Here is a 17,282-nt window from a genome sequence, read left to right on the forward strand (position 1 = left end):
ATTCTGTAAGCGTAATCAATGTCGTGTGTTAATACTTCGGCTCCAATTTCATTCAAAAAATGAGAACGTGACTCGGATGCTGATTCGTTCTGGTGTAGTTCCGGGATGCCCACAATCTTTAGATTGAACTGATAACTGTACTCTTGAAAATCATCGACAGCTTTTCCAATCATCTCGACTTAATTGGCAGAGAGTTCAGTAAGGGGATTACTAAGGGGGTGGTTTATCAAAACTGCCACTTACGAACTGTGTACATTTCTTTAGGTTCCTGCTCCGAGGCTTGAGTTGTAACAGCTGTAGCTTCAAGAATCGGATCTCGATGTTCAAGCATCTCCTTCCAGTTCTTCAGTTCTGCAGATAGTAGAGCAACTGATTTGCGATTTTAAAGCATTGTTTGCCTTTTTGAGGTTTCCTGCTTTGTCCGACAGAATTACAGTGAAAGATGACAGGAGTTGAGAGAAGAATTAAAGTATTGCGGCCATCTTGCCAGCACACCGCTGACCCTTCTTGGTCCACAGCTTTGTCGGACAAAGTAATTATGGAAAAGGGAAAGTTACATGATCTTTTAACTTACAAAATGCTTTTTGCAGTAAAAAGGACGGAGTATTTTTATTCCAGAAGCAAAATGAACGTTTTTCTCAGGTTTATCCACTGCTTTTTTGAAAGGCAAGAAATATAGTAATTAGGGAAAAGGGAAAAGTACATTATCTGTTAACTGACAAAATGCTCTTTGCTGTGAAAAAGGGCATTTATCTTTTCGTGACGAGAAAAAAAAAACGTACCGTTAATGCAGGCTTGTACACAGGTTTATCGAAAAGTCGAAGAAAGCAAGTAATTATGGAAAAGAAAAAAGGAAATGATCTTTTAACTACCAAAATGCTCTTTGCCGCGAAAAGAAGTAATTATTTTATGGCAGAAAGGCAGTAGAAGCGTTCTACTCAGGTTGATCCACTGTTTCTCGAAAGCAAAAGAAATGAAGTAATTATGAAAAAGGGAGAATTACATGATCTTTTCACTGATAAAATGCTCTTTGCTGTGAAACGGAGCGATTATTTTTGTGCCAGAAAAACAAAATGCACGTTCTAGTAAGGTTGATCCACAGTGTTTTCGAAAGCCAAAGAAATGAAGTAATTAGGGAAAAGGGAAAAGACCATGATCTTTAAAGTAAGAAAATGATCTTTGCTGTGAAGAGGAGCGATTATTTTTATGCCAGAAAAGTGAAACGCACGATCTACTCAGGTTTGGTCCTCTTCTTTTTTAGAAATCAAAAGGTATAAAGTAATTATGGAAAAGGGAGAATTACATGATCTTTTAACTGATAAAATGCTCTTTCATGTGAAACGAAGCGATTATTTTTATGCCAATAAAGCAAAACGCACGTTCCCCGAAGGTTGTTCCACTTCTTTTTCCGAAGTCAAAGAAATATAGTAATTAGGGAAAAGGAAAAAGTACATGATCTTTTAGCTGACAAAATGATCGTTGCTGTGAAACAGAGCGTTTATTTTAACGTATGTACACAGTTTTTTTTTCGGCTTTATGCGCCTACTGGCGCGCGGAGAATTGATGATGATGCATGATGATGATGATGATGATGATGATGATGATGATGATGTTCACAGTTTTATCGAAAGTTGAAGAAAGAAAGTGATCATGGGAAAGGAAAAGGTACATGAATTTTTAACTAACAAAATGCTCTTTGCTATGAAGCTGAGCAATTATTTTTATGGCAGAAAGGCAGCAGAAACGTTCTACTCAGGTTGATCCACTGTTTCTCGAAAGCAAAAGAAATGAAGCAATCATGGAAAAGGGAGAATTACATGATCTTTCCACTGATAAAATGCTCTTTGCTGTGAAACGGAGCGATTATTTTTTGTGCTAGAAAAGCAAAACGCACGTTCTACTCATGTTGATCCACTGTTTTTTCGAAAGCCAAAGAAATGAAGTAATTAGGGAAAAGGGATCGGAAAAGTACTTTCTCTGTTTCTTCTTTAATAAAACTGTGTGTATATCCTCTCTTGATTAAATGTGTTGTGAGTGCGTTGGAACGTGTGTTAAAGAACTCATCCGTGGAACAAATTCTTCTAAGTCGCAAGGCTATGTTGAACGGAATTGATTGTTTGGTATGTGATGGTTAAGGTCGGTAACAGAGTAACAGTGTAACAACGTAACAGGGCAACAGAGTACTAGATTAATGTAACAGAGTAACAGGGTAACAAGGTAACAGATTAACAGGGTAACATTAGGTAACAGAGTAACAGGGTAACAAGGTACTGGAGTCCAAGCAACAGAGTCCTGGAGTACTAGTGCCACAGTGAAAGTGTAACAGAGTAACAAGGGAGACACATGGACGAAAAATAAAAGTTGGGAGCAGAATGATTTTTAAATAGACGTTGGGGACGCAATAACTAAAATTAAAATCGGGGACATAATAGTTACCGTATATAAGGTATCTACCTGCGCTTGGCGACCAACCGCTGGCCAAAGATTAATTGTCCCTGTAACTCAGTAATCTCGTAGGTCGAGTTAGAACTGAGAACGACTCTGTCCCATTTACCTTTGCGCGCGATGTCTTAAATATGGCGGACGCGGGAACAGAAAAGGTTTTGTTGTTGTCGACATTTTTTGTCTTTTTTTTTTCGGTAAAAAGGAAATATGAAGAGAAATTGGTATGCCAAAGTATTAAATTACGTTAAGGATAGGCTTTGATTCTTGGTTAGGGTTGTTTGCATCGGAATGGCTTCTACAAAGCTTCACTGGTTGGACCATTTTGATGGTTCATGGTCGAGGGAAGATGTGGAGACGTTAGTGACAAGGCAAGGTGTTGTTTGCCTTCACCAAAGACTAATTAACAACAAAGAAGCTCTTCCAACACAACATGCTCCTTTGCAGCTTCGTGGTCCAAATCTCCCGGAGTATGAACGTGGATTGATCAATGTATCTCACGAAGAACAAGATGAATTTTTGAATCAGATCTTATATAGCCAGCTATCACTTGCTCGTACCGTTTGCGCTGATTCTCCCTTTTATTGTACTCTACGTCGCAGACTTGAAGTTTTACAGAGGATATTTTCTGCGTTATCAAATAAATTTCACAATCTGTCATCATCTAAGCCGGTGCCATGTTCAAAGAACAGGAATCAGGATAGTTGCACAAGCTCTTCACAAGATAAACTCACACCAGCAGAAAAGAGAGAAGGTTCTTCAGTTCTTATAGAAATGGGAATTAAGACTGGTCTGTCGCTCCTGTTTGCTTTGTTTCGGCAGTCATGGCAACTTAATAGTGGACAGCTTTGTAATGATGTGTTGATTACAGCATCTGACGTTTTGTCTTCTCTTCCTCCACTGTCTTTGGCAAATGAATCAAAAATTCCTCCATTGGGGCAGGATTGTTTAAAACAGATCACAACATTTCTCAAGGGAGTTATGTCTCCGAGCTCTGCCGCTGATGTCACTGGAAGGCAGTTTGCTTGTGAATTGCTTTTGAGAATCAACATACTCAGAGGGTCTTTGAAGTATCTCTTAGAATGGATTGAAATGGCTTTACATGTTACATGCTCTCTAGCAAAGAATGGCAAAAATCCAGGCAGCATCTCCACAACCTGTCTTTATGAAGTTCTTGTTCAGATCAGAAAATCTGCAGTAAGTATTGATTTATCAGACAGTGCTTTCAATAAGATTTCAAGAAGCAGTTTGAATTTGAATTTTTTATTTGCCACACACAAAAGAAAGAAAATATAAATGAACAGAAGAGAAACAGGAAGTGGCGAATTTAACCCCCCCCCCCCCCTAAGTATTACAATACTTATTAAAACATTAAAGTTACATTAATAAATTCTTGGAGGCAGATTTTACTATAAATAATAAATATTATCTTTCAACCATTCAACAGTCATTGTCAAGTTCAGTGTTTAAGATAACTTAGCATGTCCACATATATACAATTGTGAATATCTCTGAATAACTAAGTTGCCAAGGTGAGAGCATAAGTGGAAGAAGTTGTTATGAAAGTAATGGAGAGTGAGTGTTCCCAACAACACGTTCCTGGAGAGCAAGAAATTCCTATTAGAATTGTTCTACCATTTAAAGACCAAAGATCAGTGAACACGGTTTGCAAACAACTTCATGATCTTAGAGTGCGTTTCTTTGGGAAAATCCGAATCCGGGTTTTTGATCCAAGATCACTCGGTTCATGGTGTATCAAAGGAACTGATGAATCCACTCTGGGTAAGGATTTGTCGGTTCCTTTGATGCACCCATGATCCTAGTGATCTTGGATCAATAATCCAGATTAGGATTTTCCCAAAGCAATGCGCCCTTAGCTTAGCCAGAAGATAAATACTGATGTCCATCCCATCTACACCAGATGTAAGATCAAGGATGGAAACAAAGTGAAGGAAAAGAAACCTCAGGTCATTAACCAACAATGTGCTGTTTATTGTTTTAAGTGTGATTTGTGTGATGCAGATTATGTTGGATATACTGTACAGGGCTATACCTGCACCAGGGTATTTAGGAACACAGACTGAAAGGATTGGCTATTGGCAATTACCTAAGGCCTTCCCAATAAAATGTTTCGTTTCCCATCGCCCCATCTCTTGTGATGGTGGGTCGGTTGGTCAGGCCAAAAAAAAAAAAAAAAGAATGAAAACTTGAAAGGGTTTGGGTCTAGAGAAGGCTGGGCTGCTAAGCAAGAAAGCCTTGTTACAAAGTCAACTTGAAATTGTGGTCTTTTCATTCGTTATTCATAGTATCGATGTTAATTAAAGACAAGGACATCACATCATACCAATTGTTGTTAATAAAAGAAGATCTTGTGCTTCTAAATTAAAGTATTTGCTTCTTTGACTAGTGAAAATATCTGGAATTTTTTTTTACTTTTCGAAAAAATTAGTTTGGTCAGGCGATGGGAAATGAAACATTTTATCGGGATGGCCTAAGAGAGAAACATGGAAACAAGCCAGACAACATTGCATGGAACTTCAACTTTAAAATCCTGAAGAAATGTCAGCACAAGCTCGACTGCCAGATATTTGAGATGCTCTTTATCCATGAACTTAAACCAAAACTGAACAGTGTGACTCCATTTGCACAAAGTTATTTGTTTAACTATTTACTTCAGTGTTCTTATCTACACCTTTGTTAGTGTCTTTATTACATGTACTATTGTTACCTTAACACTTGCCTTTCAAATTACATGAATTGTATGTGATCCGCAGTTATTTATTCTTCTAGCTTTTTATGTCTGTATTCCTTGTTTGTATGTAAATATTTTAGTGCTCTCACATTGGCAACTTAGGCTCTGTTCTGACTAGGTGCCCGTGCCAGAGCTCTGTGCCCGGGCACTAAAAAGGACGTTCAGACTCCTTGGTGCCCAAGGAGCAATCGTGTTCTCCTTCGTCAATTTAGCGCCTGCAATTTTGTTTGCTGTATCTTAAGGAGGCATGAGGGAAAAACGTGGGAACTGACAAAACCCTGTTCACACCAGTGCCCGTGCCCGTGCCCAGGAATGGTGCCCGAGTACTACCTTTGGAGGTAGTGCCCGTGCCCGCGTAGAGTGCCCTGATTTTTGCTCGGGCACCGACAAGAAGCTCTGTTCAGACTAGTACCCGTGCCCTGAGAACGGGAAATGGGCACCTAGTCTAAACGGGGCCTTAGTTATTCAGACATTCAAAATTGTATCTATATGGACATACTAAGTTATGTTAAACACTTAACTTGAAAATGACCGTTAAATGGTTGAAACATTGTTCACTTTTAGTTTTTTAGTATAAAGAATGTTACACCAAGTTCAATAGTGATTGTCTTAATGCAGCACCCACCAGAGCCTTTATCAGGGTCCAAATATCATTTTTGCCTATGGGGATACTGGGTGCATGCTCCTCCAGGAATTGTAGACAATCAGTAAGATCAGAAATGCTTTTTCAGCAATTTGAGGCAAAATAGCAGCTACTGACAGGGCTTGACGTTTTTAACTTAGCCAATCAGATTATAACATCTGTGATCAAATGCTAGTTGATCTATTCTAATGAATGTTACATGTATGCTACTAAATGAACCATAATACCAGGTTATACAGCTTGCAGAATCCAATTTGTGCCCACTGGTTGGTGGTTGAAAATAGTGCAATAACTCAAACATTGGCTGCCTTGAACCACTTGCATCTCAACAGGGACTCAATCACTAAGTCACCAGTCACAGTAATTGATGGGCTGAGTGCAGAAGGGCCTATATACATTTTTAGGTTTAATTTAAAGCATTTCTGTGGTGAGATCAGCCTGCCAAGAAACAAATTATGGTAAAGTGTATAAACATTTTAAGACTTGTTCCATTTTTGTTTAAATTGGGGGTATTTTAAAATTTTGGTCTGAAAATGCACATAGGCCCTTTTTGTACTCAGTCTTCAATGACATGTAACATTTTACCCTTCATGTATTAAGATCTTCTAATGAACTAAATCTTGTAGTGCTATCTTGCTCCTGTATGTTACAAGACAGTGTGGCATGGTTATTCAATAGCTCATATAGGGACATTAAGAACTGTTCTGATATACAGTGTAGCTGAATTCATCCAGAGATCTAGAAATTCGTTTTTTCTTCTGCCAAGGCTGAGCGAGAGTAATTATTTTTCTTTATACAGCTGAACCTCCGCTAATGTACACCTCTCGTAAGAGGACAGTTGGTCATGTTCTCAGCTACATACAAACACTACATTTTTGACCTTCAATTAGTGGACACCTCTCTTAAGCAGGCACTTTTCTGGTCTCAAAGGTGTCAGCTTACGGGAGGTTTGACTGTAATTGTATTTTTTTCATATTTTATTGATAAGTGCACATTATTATATCAATCATCCTCCTACTCATCAACATGTTTATATTATTTTTGATTGTAGTTAGTTTATATTTACCTAGAAGAGCCACCTCGTGGAATGTTGATAAACCGTTATTGTTATTATTATTTTTATTATGATTATGATTATTATTATTATTATTATTGTTATTGGTTATTGGTAGAAATCAAAGAAGGCAAGTACAGAATGTCTATTTATAGTAAAATTACCATGAGTGTATAATTTTTGTACTTAAAGGGAATCAAAACTAATTTTAGGAAACAAACAGATGATGACTCTGTTAGAAAAGCAGGTAAAAAAATCTTGTTAATCTACCCCTGGTAAGTGACTACCTCTCATGAATAAGTAACCACAAATTTCTGGAACATTCATTATAGAAAAGGATTAGAATGTTAACACGAAATAAACATGTTAAATCTTTCAGCAGTAATATTTTCTGTTAGCATCTTTTTGCTAAAATTAATAGTAATTTTGTTATGTTTCAAATTTCAGAATGCTTCTGCATCTAATACACCATCGTCATCCCCCCAAAAGAGTGACTCACAGTTATCTTCCAACCTCAGTGTACCAGAACTACCTTCTTCTGAATCAGGTCTTCTTTCTCTTCCCAGTGCAGCAATGCATCTTTTAAAAGAGGTAAAACACTAGATAACGTTATTGTGTTACTACATGTAATTATATAGGTAGTTGTATGTAGTTACACTGAGAGGAGTAGACAAGTAGGGTAAGAGGGGATGGCTACAAGAATTATGCACACAGTTTTTCAGTGCTTCTCGCTTTTTGACTGCCTGGCCATAGCTATGGTGGTTCTAGCAACACCCTTCTTTTCATTATTTTTCCTTTTTATGTTCATGTCACTTGCCCCAGACATCAACTTAGTTTTTGGTTGGCCAAACCAATACCCAAGACAAACATGCAGTTTCTGCTCTGTAATAAATATAAAACAAAATCACAGCTTCTTTCATCTGTCTGCTGTGCACGGCTGCTGTATGGGGCAGGTATTGCTGTAAGTGAACTAGCCATACGTGACTGAGCACCATACTTATTCGGCTATAAGCCAAGACCCTTAACCTCAAACAAAGATTACTGGCTCAATGTCTACTAAGAAGAAGTTCAGGCTATAAGCCGAGACCCAATAAGTTCAGAAATAATGTGCCAACTTCCAAGCAAATTCATATCACATACTGTTAATAATGAGGGTGTTTTATTAGACTCATTCAAAATGGTTACACCCAATCTCTAATAAACTCTTTCCTCAGACTGACTACCTGTTTTATTTTGATTTCCAGATTGTAAGGTTGTCCAAAGAGTACAAGAATTCCTGCCTAAAATCTGGAGCAGCTCCTTTGAATGGTGCCAAGGCAGCATCTAGTGATGAAGTCTTTGTTTGGGGAAGTAATAGTAGCCACCAGCTTGCAGAGGGAAGCACAGACAAAATTTTAAGTGCCAAGCTATCTGCCTCTTTTGGAGGAGCTCAGCAGGTACAAACATTTGGACTGAGTATAGTGCAATGCTTTAAAACAATATTTATTAATAAATAAATGTAGCATTAACATACCAGCAAAACCAGGGTATCCTTTAAGGAGTTTGAAGTGGGAGTTATGGTGTAGCTATGTTGTAATGTACGGGTACTGTTTAGTGTTTTGTTTATAATCTGTTTCAAATCTCGAAGTTTGGCACATTTGTGTGTGTGTGTGTATGCAATGATGAATATTTGTAGAACTTCACAGACTTGATATCACAGTGTTGATGATCAGGGATGATTAAGAATCTTCTCTCTGAGCATACACAACTGTATTTTTGTAATACATGTGCATATTTATGAGCTGTATCAGTATATGGTGGGCAGGTAGGTAAGCTTCCTGTTTAACATGGCTACCCTCTTGTCACGTGTTAGAATGCTGTAAAATGTTATGAACAAACTTTTTTTTTTAATTTTTAAGGTGGAGGCTGGTCAATATTGTACATTTATCATCTCCTCTGAAGGAACTCTTCATGCTTGTGGAAAAGTAAGGCTTTGATTCTCTTTTCTGTATTTGTATTTAAAACATTAATCTAACTTAATATGACAACTTAACACCAGAAAGGAAGAGCCACATAAACATGATATATTGGTTGAAATAAGAGGCATAATTCTCTTCTTGACTTGAACCCGCAAATGTTTTGACTGTGAGACACCTAGAGGTCTGGGGTGGGTGACTGATATGAAAAATGCACTTCTAAAACAGAAGAAAAGAAGGGTAGAAGTGTTGCTTCACTTAAGTGACGGCAACTTAATTACTAAAATGTCACAAACAGAATGCATTGATTAAATTGTTAAGAAGAAACATATTTCATGTACTTTGTTATGTTTTAGGGTAGCTATGGCCGACTTGGCCTTGGAGACTCTGTTAATCAACAACAGCTGAAGAGAGTGGGAATCCTCACTGACTGTGGAATGAAGAAGGTGTCTTCATCCAAGGGATCAGATGGACACACACTGGCGGTAACAGCTGATGGTCAGGTGTATAGCTGGGGAGACGGTAAGGGTAGTTGAAGTGAATTGATATTTGGTGTAAATACTCTAGATACTTGCATTTAAAATATCCATGCATGTACCCACTTGACTGAACAAAGGAGGACTTGTTTCCATTTGAGAATGGTGATCAATATTGAGGTTTGCTTTCCAAGCTTTCTTATTTTCTTTTTCCTCAGTGTTATGTCAATTTGAAGTTTTTTCCATGGTTCAGTATTGTAGTACATGTATGTTTGAACTTTGCAGACACAAATAAATGAATTAGTGTTTACACCACATGAGACAGATTACACTAAACAGACCATAAGGACATGTGTTCATATATATCATATATATTTGACTCTCATTCCCTTGCACCATCTCCTAAGTTTTAGTTACAAAGCAAGTTTTGATTTTGCTCACCTAAAAAATTGTTGGTTTTTCACTCATTAAATGCAGACATACTTTCTTGGTAGTGTTAAACAACAGGCCACAAGAAAAAAAGATAACACTAACTTGGAGATATGAACAGCATTATAAATAGAAATTATTTTGTTTCTATTTGTTTGTAGAGGTACATTTATATAAATGTTTATTATTACATATTTTGATACATTTGTAGGGGATTATGGTAAGCTGGGTCACGGAAATAGCCAAACACACAAGACTCCAAAACTGATAGAAGGGAATTTAGCTGGCAAGGTAAGTATGGGTATATAACTGCATTAAATTAAGGTTTGTATGGGGTGAGTAAAGCCATACATGTAAATTAATTATAACAAAAGTGAAATGCCGTAGCACTCTTATCACATACAGTATGATGGTCGTCTGAGCAGAACATCCATTTTACACATACATGTACATGTACTGTAGCTGTTAAAGTTGCCTTAAGCTTGGTGCATACAATGATTGCTAGCTTGGAGGACAAGATCATTCTGTATGTAAAATAGTGATTACTTGAAAAGTATGTTGTTTTAACCAAAACTGAAAGAGGGAGGTGGAATGAAAATCACTCATTTCGGAAACTGACAAAAAAGTCACTTAACAAATAGCTGTACACAGCTTAAACCTTTGGCAGCTTTGATGTTCTTAGTTTGACTTTATACTACACAGTTACTGGTTAGGAAAGGGCAAAAAGTGATTGCACAGCAATGGTTGGTCTAAAGTGTACTACTATCGTGACTTCAACAGATAAAGTCAACAGTGAAGTTTAGTATTTAACAATTATTCCATGAGCACGCGTTGGATATGAGATGGTAAATAGCCAACGAGGCGCGAAGCGCCGAGTTGGCTATAACTAATCTCATATCCAACAAGCGCGAATGGAATAATTGTTTTATTAAATTCTCCGCGTTTAGATATTGCTGTTGAAGTCTACTGAATTTTTATATTTTAAGAAAAAATTTCTTTCAAATTAACACGACGGGATGTTGAGGCAGCCTCCGACCAAAGCGCGCGAAACTTAATGATCACATGACACGCGCAGCTCTTTGCAAACGGAGTTGAATGAAAAATCGAAAGCGAAGTCGGACATCTCAAATTCAAACAGTCGGACATCTAAAATTCAAGAAACGTTTAAATGTACGAATTATAACCTTTCTGAGACTAGCATTCAAGTGCTTTTGAAGTTCCAGCTCATCGAGAAGCGTAATAGTTGTGCACATTTGAGCAAATGTTCTTCTGTGTGGTGCCGAGCGAAGGAGGAGATCAGGGCAAGGAAGGCTTTTTTCATTCTGAACTGAATTCTTCGCGGACGATTTAAAACACTTCAGGCAAGTTCAAGTGTACGAGGTACAACCTCACTGAGACAAGCATTCAGTGCAAGTTTTTAAACTTCAAGCTTATTTGAGTAGCGTTAGAGCTGTGCACATTTATAGTGCAAATGTTTTGCTGAGTGGTGCCGAGCGACGGAAACGAACATTATGGCCGCCGCTCGTACGGATTTCATAGATGAACTTTTCCTGAAGTCCTCGTAAATTCGTAAAAACATAAAGGCAGGCATAAAGCTCTTCCTGAAAAATTTCCTCGATTGGTTTTAACCTCTTACCGCCAGGATTTGCAAGCCATCCTGAAATTTTTGAAGGTATAAACCGGTTGTTATTGTTGTTGTTAATATGTGATCTAAAAAATTGTAAAATCTTGCAATTTTGAAGATTTTAAAGAAACCTTCAGGGATACGTACTATTAAATAGTGTCATACCGAACTTTGTGGCTTTTATTGTTGTTATATTGAGATGGCATTGTTTGGTATTTCTTTCTTTTCTTTTTTTTTTTCAACATTTTCCCGAAGAAACTTCGCTTCCCGCCGAAAGAAAAAATTTAGCTTAGCAACACCTGGGGCATTCGTTTTCCATATAAGGTCAAACTACGGTATATGAGCTGATAACCTAGATTTAGTGAACCAATCAGAACGCTAGAAATGCAATATCCGAGGCTGAGAATTTAATAACTGCATTTATCCCATGCCATAGAGAATACAGCCAATCAGAAAGCTAGAAACCCGTTGCATATTCTGCGGTATGCAATAGGTAGTATTCGACAAAAAAAATTTTTTTTATCAAAATTATGTACTTTCAAGAAACGTTGCCAATCTGTTGAATATTTTTTTACTGATTGTATTTGCTGTTAAGGCATTAAAGAGTGACGTTTTGTGTTCAATGAGTAGCGTGGGATAAATTAGTCATGTAGTGTTTCTTGTGGTATACCGTGAATATCCCACTCGTGACGTGATTTTTCTTTGTATACACACTTGCTTAAGGCTCGTGTGTATGCTAAGAAAAATCAAGTCACCCATGGGATATTTCACGGTATACCACTCGAAAGCATTGCATAACTAGTATGAATCACAGTATATTACATATTTGTACAGGGTAACCACTTGCATGATAACAACTTAAATGATAACAACTAGAGAAAGTGAACTCAATTTTAACAGAAAAACATGGATGGCAATCCTTGACTTGGTGGCAATGTTGCAATACTGGCAATAGCTTCTTCAGTCCACATACCCCCTGTTTTTTTAATGCTTATTTTTAAAATTTGAATTTGATACAGTATACATTATTATGTTGATGATATTTTAGGTGGTTTGCACAGTGACGGCAGGTTATCGCCACAGTGCTGCTGTTACAGAGAATGGTGATCTCTACACATGGGGGGAAGGAGATTATGGAAGATTAGGTACCATGCTATTCATTTCTGACTGTGCAATTATGAGATGTTACCTGTCACTTTTCATAAGCAACAAAGCTGAAGCATCCAGTTTTCTAAGGGTACAAGTAGGTTGACTTGGGGTCATATTCAGCCTGGTGATAAGCCCCAGAGGGCATCTTGTTTCTAACTCACTCTCTTACTTGTATTATGGTATATAATCATATGAAAACTCCAAGCCAATAACAAAATAATCTATACTCAGGGTTGTAGTTAAGTGTTCGTGGCTGTCTAAAAAACAAGCTACTTCAAATTAATAATTTATTGTAAGTTGCCTTTTTTTCTGTGAGAAGGCTTAGCTAAGACACCTTCGTTTTGATATCCTACTTGTCTACTTCAAAACTTAATTGGAACCTTGAGTACTGTAGGATAAACTTTCTAGATCTTTGTCTCCTTACAATGAAGGCAAGTTTTACTGATTGCAATTTTCAAAGTGGACCTTCTCTCATTACATGTATATTTATTGTTTTTGTTGGACATTTTCCCTTTCATTGTTCAGTAAATCCCGCCTTTGAGGGTGAGGTGTTTTGTTACAAGGTGGCATGATTTTTTTGCTTTGTCAAGTCCATTGATTCCTGCCGGGACACCCTGTTAACACATTGTATTACTTTCTTGTTTTCATGGCCTCCTTTTTGGTCTGTATAAACATTTAAACAGTTGTTTTCTTATCTATAATTTTTGTTAATCTGACTTTACTGTTATTATGATCAACTTTTTATGGCCTGTCAGTAACCTCATTGATAACAACTGTAACCCATTTTAAAATCAGGGTAATATGTACATGCATAACTTGCTGGTTTTTGTCTGAAGGTTGTGGTGATAATAACAGCAGAAATGTGCCAACATTGGTCAAAGATGTCAGTAATGTAGGCCATGTGGCATGTGGCAGTGCTCATACACTGTGTGTTGCAAAGGATGGACGGACAGTATGGTCCTTTGGAAGTGGAGACAATGGTAGGAATTAAACTAAAGTGTATCTGGCCCTGTTTCCTATCTAAAGCTGATTAAACTGATCTTTTATTTAACAATTATTTGCCAAAGGCGAAGTAAATATTGGTGAATTTGTCTTGAGAATATTCACCAATATTTACTGAGCCTGAGGCGAATAATTGTTTTAGTATAATTACTCAGGTGATTATCAGAGAAAGTTTCAAAGCGTCACGCGTCTGCCGATTACATGCTCAATCGAAATCACATGCGCAATTGATAAACTGCACACGGCTTCAAGCAGAATGTCCCGTCGATATTCTTTAACTGCTGCTTCATTGAGACGAAGCACTGACTTCTGTGAATGCCAAAATAGATGGAGATGAACCACGCTGTTTGGTGTAAAACTGGAGCCCGGATCACAAGTGTTAGTAATAGCATTTTATTGCATAATTTCTTGTTGACATGATGGCTTCGCCGGTTAACGAACGTTTATAAATTGCCCTTGGAGATAAGCTGCTTCAGGTAGGAATTAAGTCATTTGTTGGCTTCACTAAACAAGTACACAGTTGTCGCAGATGAAAATATTTTGTTGTGAGGCGGTGACTTTAGATGGTGGTAGAGAGCTGCTCGAACCGACAACAAACTAGTTTTCAGATTATAAAAACTAGTACTGTTTTCCTTTCTCATCACTGAAACGTAAAACTTACAGAGACATTTATTCATCTTGTTTACTTCCATGCTTTCAAATTCTGTCTTAAACTCTAAGATCTTACTCCGTTGAAGTCGCTTATATTATTCATTCCTTGAGAATGGTGAGAATGGCGTCATGACGTCGCCAAAACGTCGGAACATTATATCGCTAGTTTTTACTTGCCTGTGTAAACTCGTTTTGTTTGTGAAATCGTTCTGTTAATAAAGAAAATCTTGTTCGAATTTAACTTAATTTGTTGTCTTCATGTTAAGTGATCGAGGTCGACAACATGCAATTTACAAGGGTTTTTTTATCACAACTAGCAAAATTTTCATCTCTTGCCTTCGAAAAGTATCACCTCGGACTTATAAGCTGCATCTTTAGTGCCTTTCGGAATTGCATTTTCTTTCATCCCATTTACTTCTTTTTGTGTCTACGGCTTCTAGAGAAGCGTAGACACTATGTCATCGGGTTGAGTGAAAGAGTGAAAGAGTGTAAGAGTGTAAATGCCACAGGAATCCCAAATAAAATACTATCGACAGCCGACGCTAATCCTCGACTGACCGAGATCTAAGCGATTGTATTTGGGGATCAGGACAATGGTGACAATACGGTAAATGATGTTTTTCGATGTTGATTTGCTTTTTACAAATAGTTTAAGTGATGATTTGAACTAGAATTCTGTAATTTTCATCGCAAACGTGCCCGAATTTACTGCGAGTGATCGCTTTGAACAAACACGGAGTGCCTTCAAATTTTACGTGCGTGTTTGCACGCACGCATCGAAATTGAAAGTTTTTTGCCTCTAATAGCAAATGCGTCGTTTATTTCAATAAAATGTTTTTTTTAGAAAGCTTTTTGTTGATTTTTGTGTCTTTGTCAATTCATATATGCGTTTGAGAAGCGACAAATGCGTAATCAAGGACAATTTGCATAAACGGGTTGAAATTTCATATGCCAAAGGTCTTCATCAACATGCCATGAATTTTGGCAATATTTTTGCGTTCAAGTGTGTTTTTCGGCAAATGATTAATAGGTAACCATATTAGTTTACGTCAGCTTTGGAAGCCAACGATATTTATTTATCTACTGCGCATTTTATTCAGTTTAAACCGCTCTAGGAAAAAGTTAATTTATGCGAAAACTATGGAAACACGACAGGAGTCAAACGGTTAAAGAATGATACTTGCCATTCATAAGTTCAGTATATATTAATTAATAGTTTCTGTTGCATTTTATGCCTACGTTTCAGATTAGAACTTTGCTTTCAGTACTTCATGTTTAGAACTTTGCTGCATTGCTTTTAATACAAAGTTGTGGTTCACGTTGTAAGATTATATAATATATTGTTTACGTTAGAATCTCTTCATACAAAATGTTTGTGGTAAACGATACCAGCTTAATCTCTTCTCACCAGTATTCTGTGCAACATTTTACAACCATTTTTCTTTTATCTCTATCCTATTTCCACTCCTCCCTCTTCGTTTTCATTTCAGTCTTATTTCCCTTTTCTTCAATTCTTTTATAGCACATTTCTATACCAGTACTGCAGTAGACACATGCAGTCTGAGACTGCCTATTTTTCAGAAATGTCAACAAATAGCTAAGCGGCCATTTTAAGAGTTAGTGCTCCCGCTATAATCACCTCGCGCAAGGTGATTATAGCAGGATATGACGCAATCCTCGACCAATCAGATCAACAGAATCTCTATAATCACCTGAGTAATTATACTAATTGTGATTAATTTCTGATTAAATGTCTTATTTTAGTAAACTTGTCAAACAAGTTATTCACATGCAGGTGCGACAGAAAACTGCAGAAGAGGGGGGAAATCTGGCACAAAATTGTATTTATTTTTGCAATAACTAGCTTAACTCTTCTTACAGAGTACACTGTTTCTTATCTTAAAGAAATCTCAGAGGCGGACCTTTTCAAAAGAGTGTAGTGAATGACAGAAATTCAGCAAAAAATGGTCTAAGTTTATTAAATCTAGCACATACACCTTCAAAACGTATTTGAGTCTCTTTGGCTTGCCTTGCAACGATTGTTATCAATAGTATTGACAGATTCTCTGGGCATAGGGTCTCAAATGAGCTGGGGATTTCAACTTCTTTGCGTCACAATTGCTCAGGCGATTTAACATCCAACGTGCTAAGACTTTTATTAATAAATCTTGATGGAATCAAACGAGCAAGAAGCCAAGCTGGAAGCAAGCTCATGTCAGCATGCAACTCACGGGCAAATTAATGACGCGTATCAGCCAATCAGAGCATGCGCTTTATTGATGTTTGTTATTTCCCAAACCTTGTTTTTGAAAACCTGCACTGCATCCTAATGGGATAAAAAGATCTTATATAAGTGATAATGATGATGGTGATGGTGATAATACAAAAGCTTGGTTTGACTATTATCTTACTTCTGTACCTTTCTCTTCAAGGTAAACTTGGTCATGGAGATACGAACAGAGTATATAAACCAAAGGTTATTGAAGGTCTTCAGGGATTGGTGATAAAGAAAGTGTGTTGTGGAAGCCAGTTTAGCTTGGCCCTTACCTCTACAGGACTGGTAAGTTTTCTAAAGCATATTTTTAAAACAAGGTGAAACAAAGTGGAGTATGAAATATCTAAAAGCTTGATTTGATGATGTGTCCATTTTGTGCAACCATAGGTGTTTGCTTGGGGTTGTGGTCCATGTCTTGGGACAGGCTCTGTGGATGCTACATCAGCAAGACCTAAGTTAATTGATGAACTTCAGTCAACTTTTGTCATAGATATTGCAGCAGGAGACAGCCATTGCCTTGCACTCTCTAAAGGTTGGTGTTTGATACTGTCACTTCCAGGAGAGAGAAAAAAACAAATCTGAATTATTTTTTATTTGTACCGTACTGGAAAACAAATCAAACCATTGAGAAGTGTGGCTGATTTGAATGGTGACTTTGCTGGATGTATTCCACAGACTTAAAAGTTAAAGCCACATGTGAAGAGTCATGGTTTAGCAGTAGACGTCAAAGGGTTTTGTGTTGCTGTTTTTACCCAGGAAGGGTCGGGGAGGAGGAGAACTCAACAAAGTTTTGTTTTGCAAGCAGAGGCTCTGCCTAGAAATATTGCAGT

At 37.4% G+C, this 17,282-nt stretch overlaps 1 protein-coding gene and 1 long non-coding RNA gene across 3 annotated transcripts in view; one reads left to right on the plus strand and one right to left on the minus strand.

The window, feature by feature from the left end:
* Nucleotides 1–2,567: 2,567 nt before the first annotated feature.
* LOC146477025 (putative E3 ubiquitin-protein ligase HERC1) overlaps nt 2,568–17,282 on the plus strand; it is an 82,256-nt gene continuing 67,541 nt past the window's right edge. For both annotated transcript variants that reach the window (XM_085114080.1, XM_085114081.1), the window contains exons 1-10: nt 2,568–3,639; nt 7,339–7,482; nt 8,136–8,327; nt 8,790–8,855; nt 9,203–9,368; nt 9,963–10,042; nt 12,424–12,520; nt 13,361–13,504; nt 16,610–16,737; nt 16,840–16,984. In XM_085114080.1, the coding sequence (XP_084970206.1) occupies nt 2,734–3,639; nt 7,339–7,482; nt 8,136–8,327; nt 8,790–8,855; nt 9,203–9,368; nt 9,963–10,042; nt 12,424–12,520; nt 13,361–13,504; nt 16,610–16,737; nt 16,840–16,984 (2,068 nt within the window). In that variant the 5' untranslated portion in view covers nt 2,568–2,733. The remainder of the gene's footprint in view (nt 3,640–7,338; nt 7,483–8,135; nt 8,328–8,789; nt 8,856–9,202; nt 9,369–9,962; nt 10,043–12,423; nt 12,521–13,360; nt 13,505–16,609; nt 16,738–16,839; nt 16,985–17,282) is intronic.
* The window catches only part of LOC146477026 (uncharacterized), a 310,708-nt gene continuing 304,113 nt past the window's right edge, over nt 10,688–17,282 (minus strand). Inside the window, exon 3 of the long non-coding RNA XR_014865531.1 lies at nt 10,688–11,593. This is a non-coding gene — a long non-coding RNA (uncharacterized LOC146477026). The remainder of the gene's footprint in view (nt 11,594–17,282) is intronic.

The sequence above is a fragment of the Pavona decussata genome, unplaced genomic scaffold (genome assembly GCF_977016875.1).
Source record: "Pavona decussata unplaced genomic scaffold, jaPavDecu1.1 SCAFFOLD_72, whole genome shotgun sequence".
Classification (NCBI taxonomy): Eukaryota; Metazoa; Cnidaria; class Anthozoa; order Scleractinia; family Agariciidae; genus Pavona; species Pavona decussata.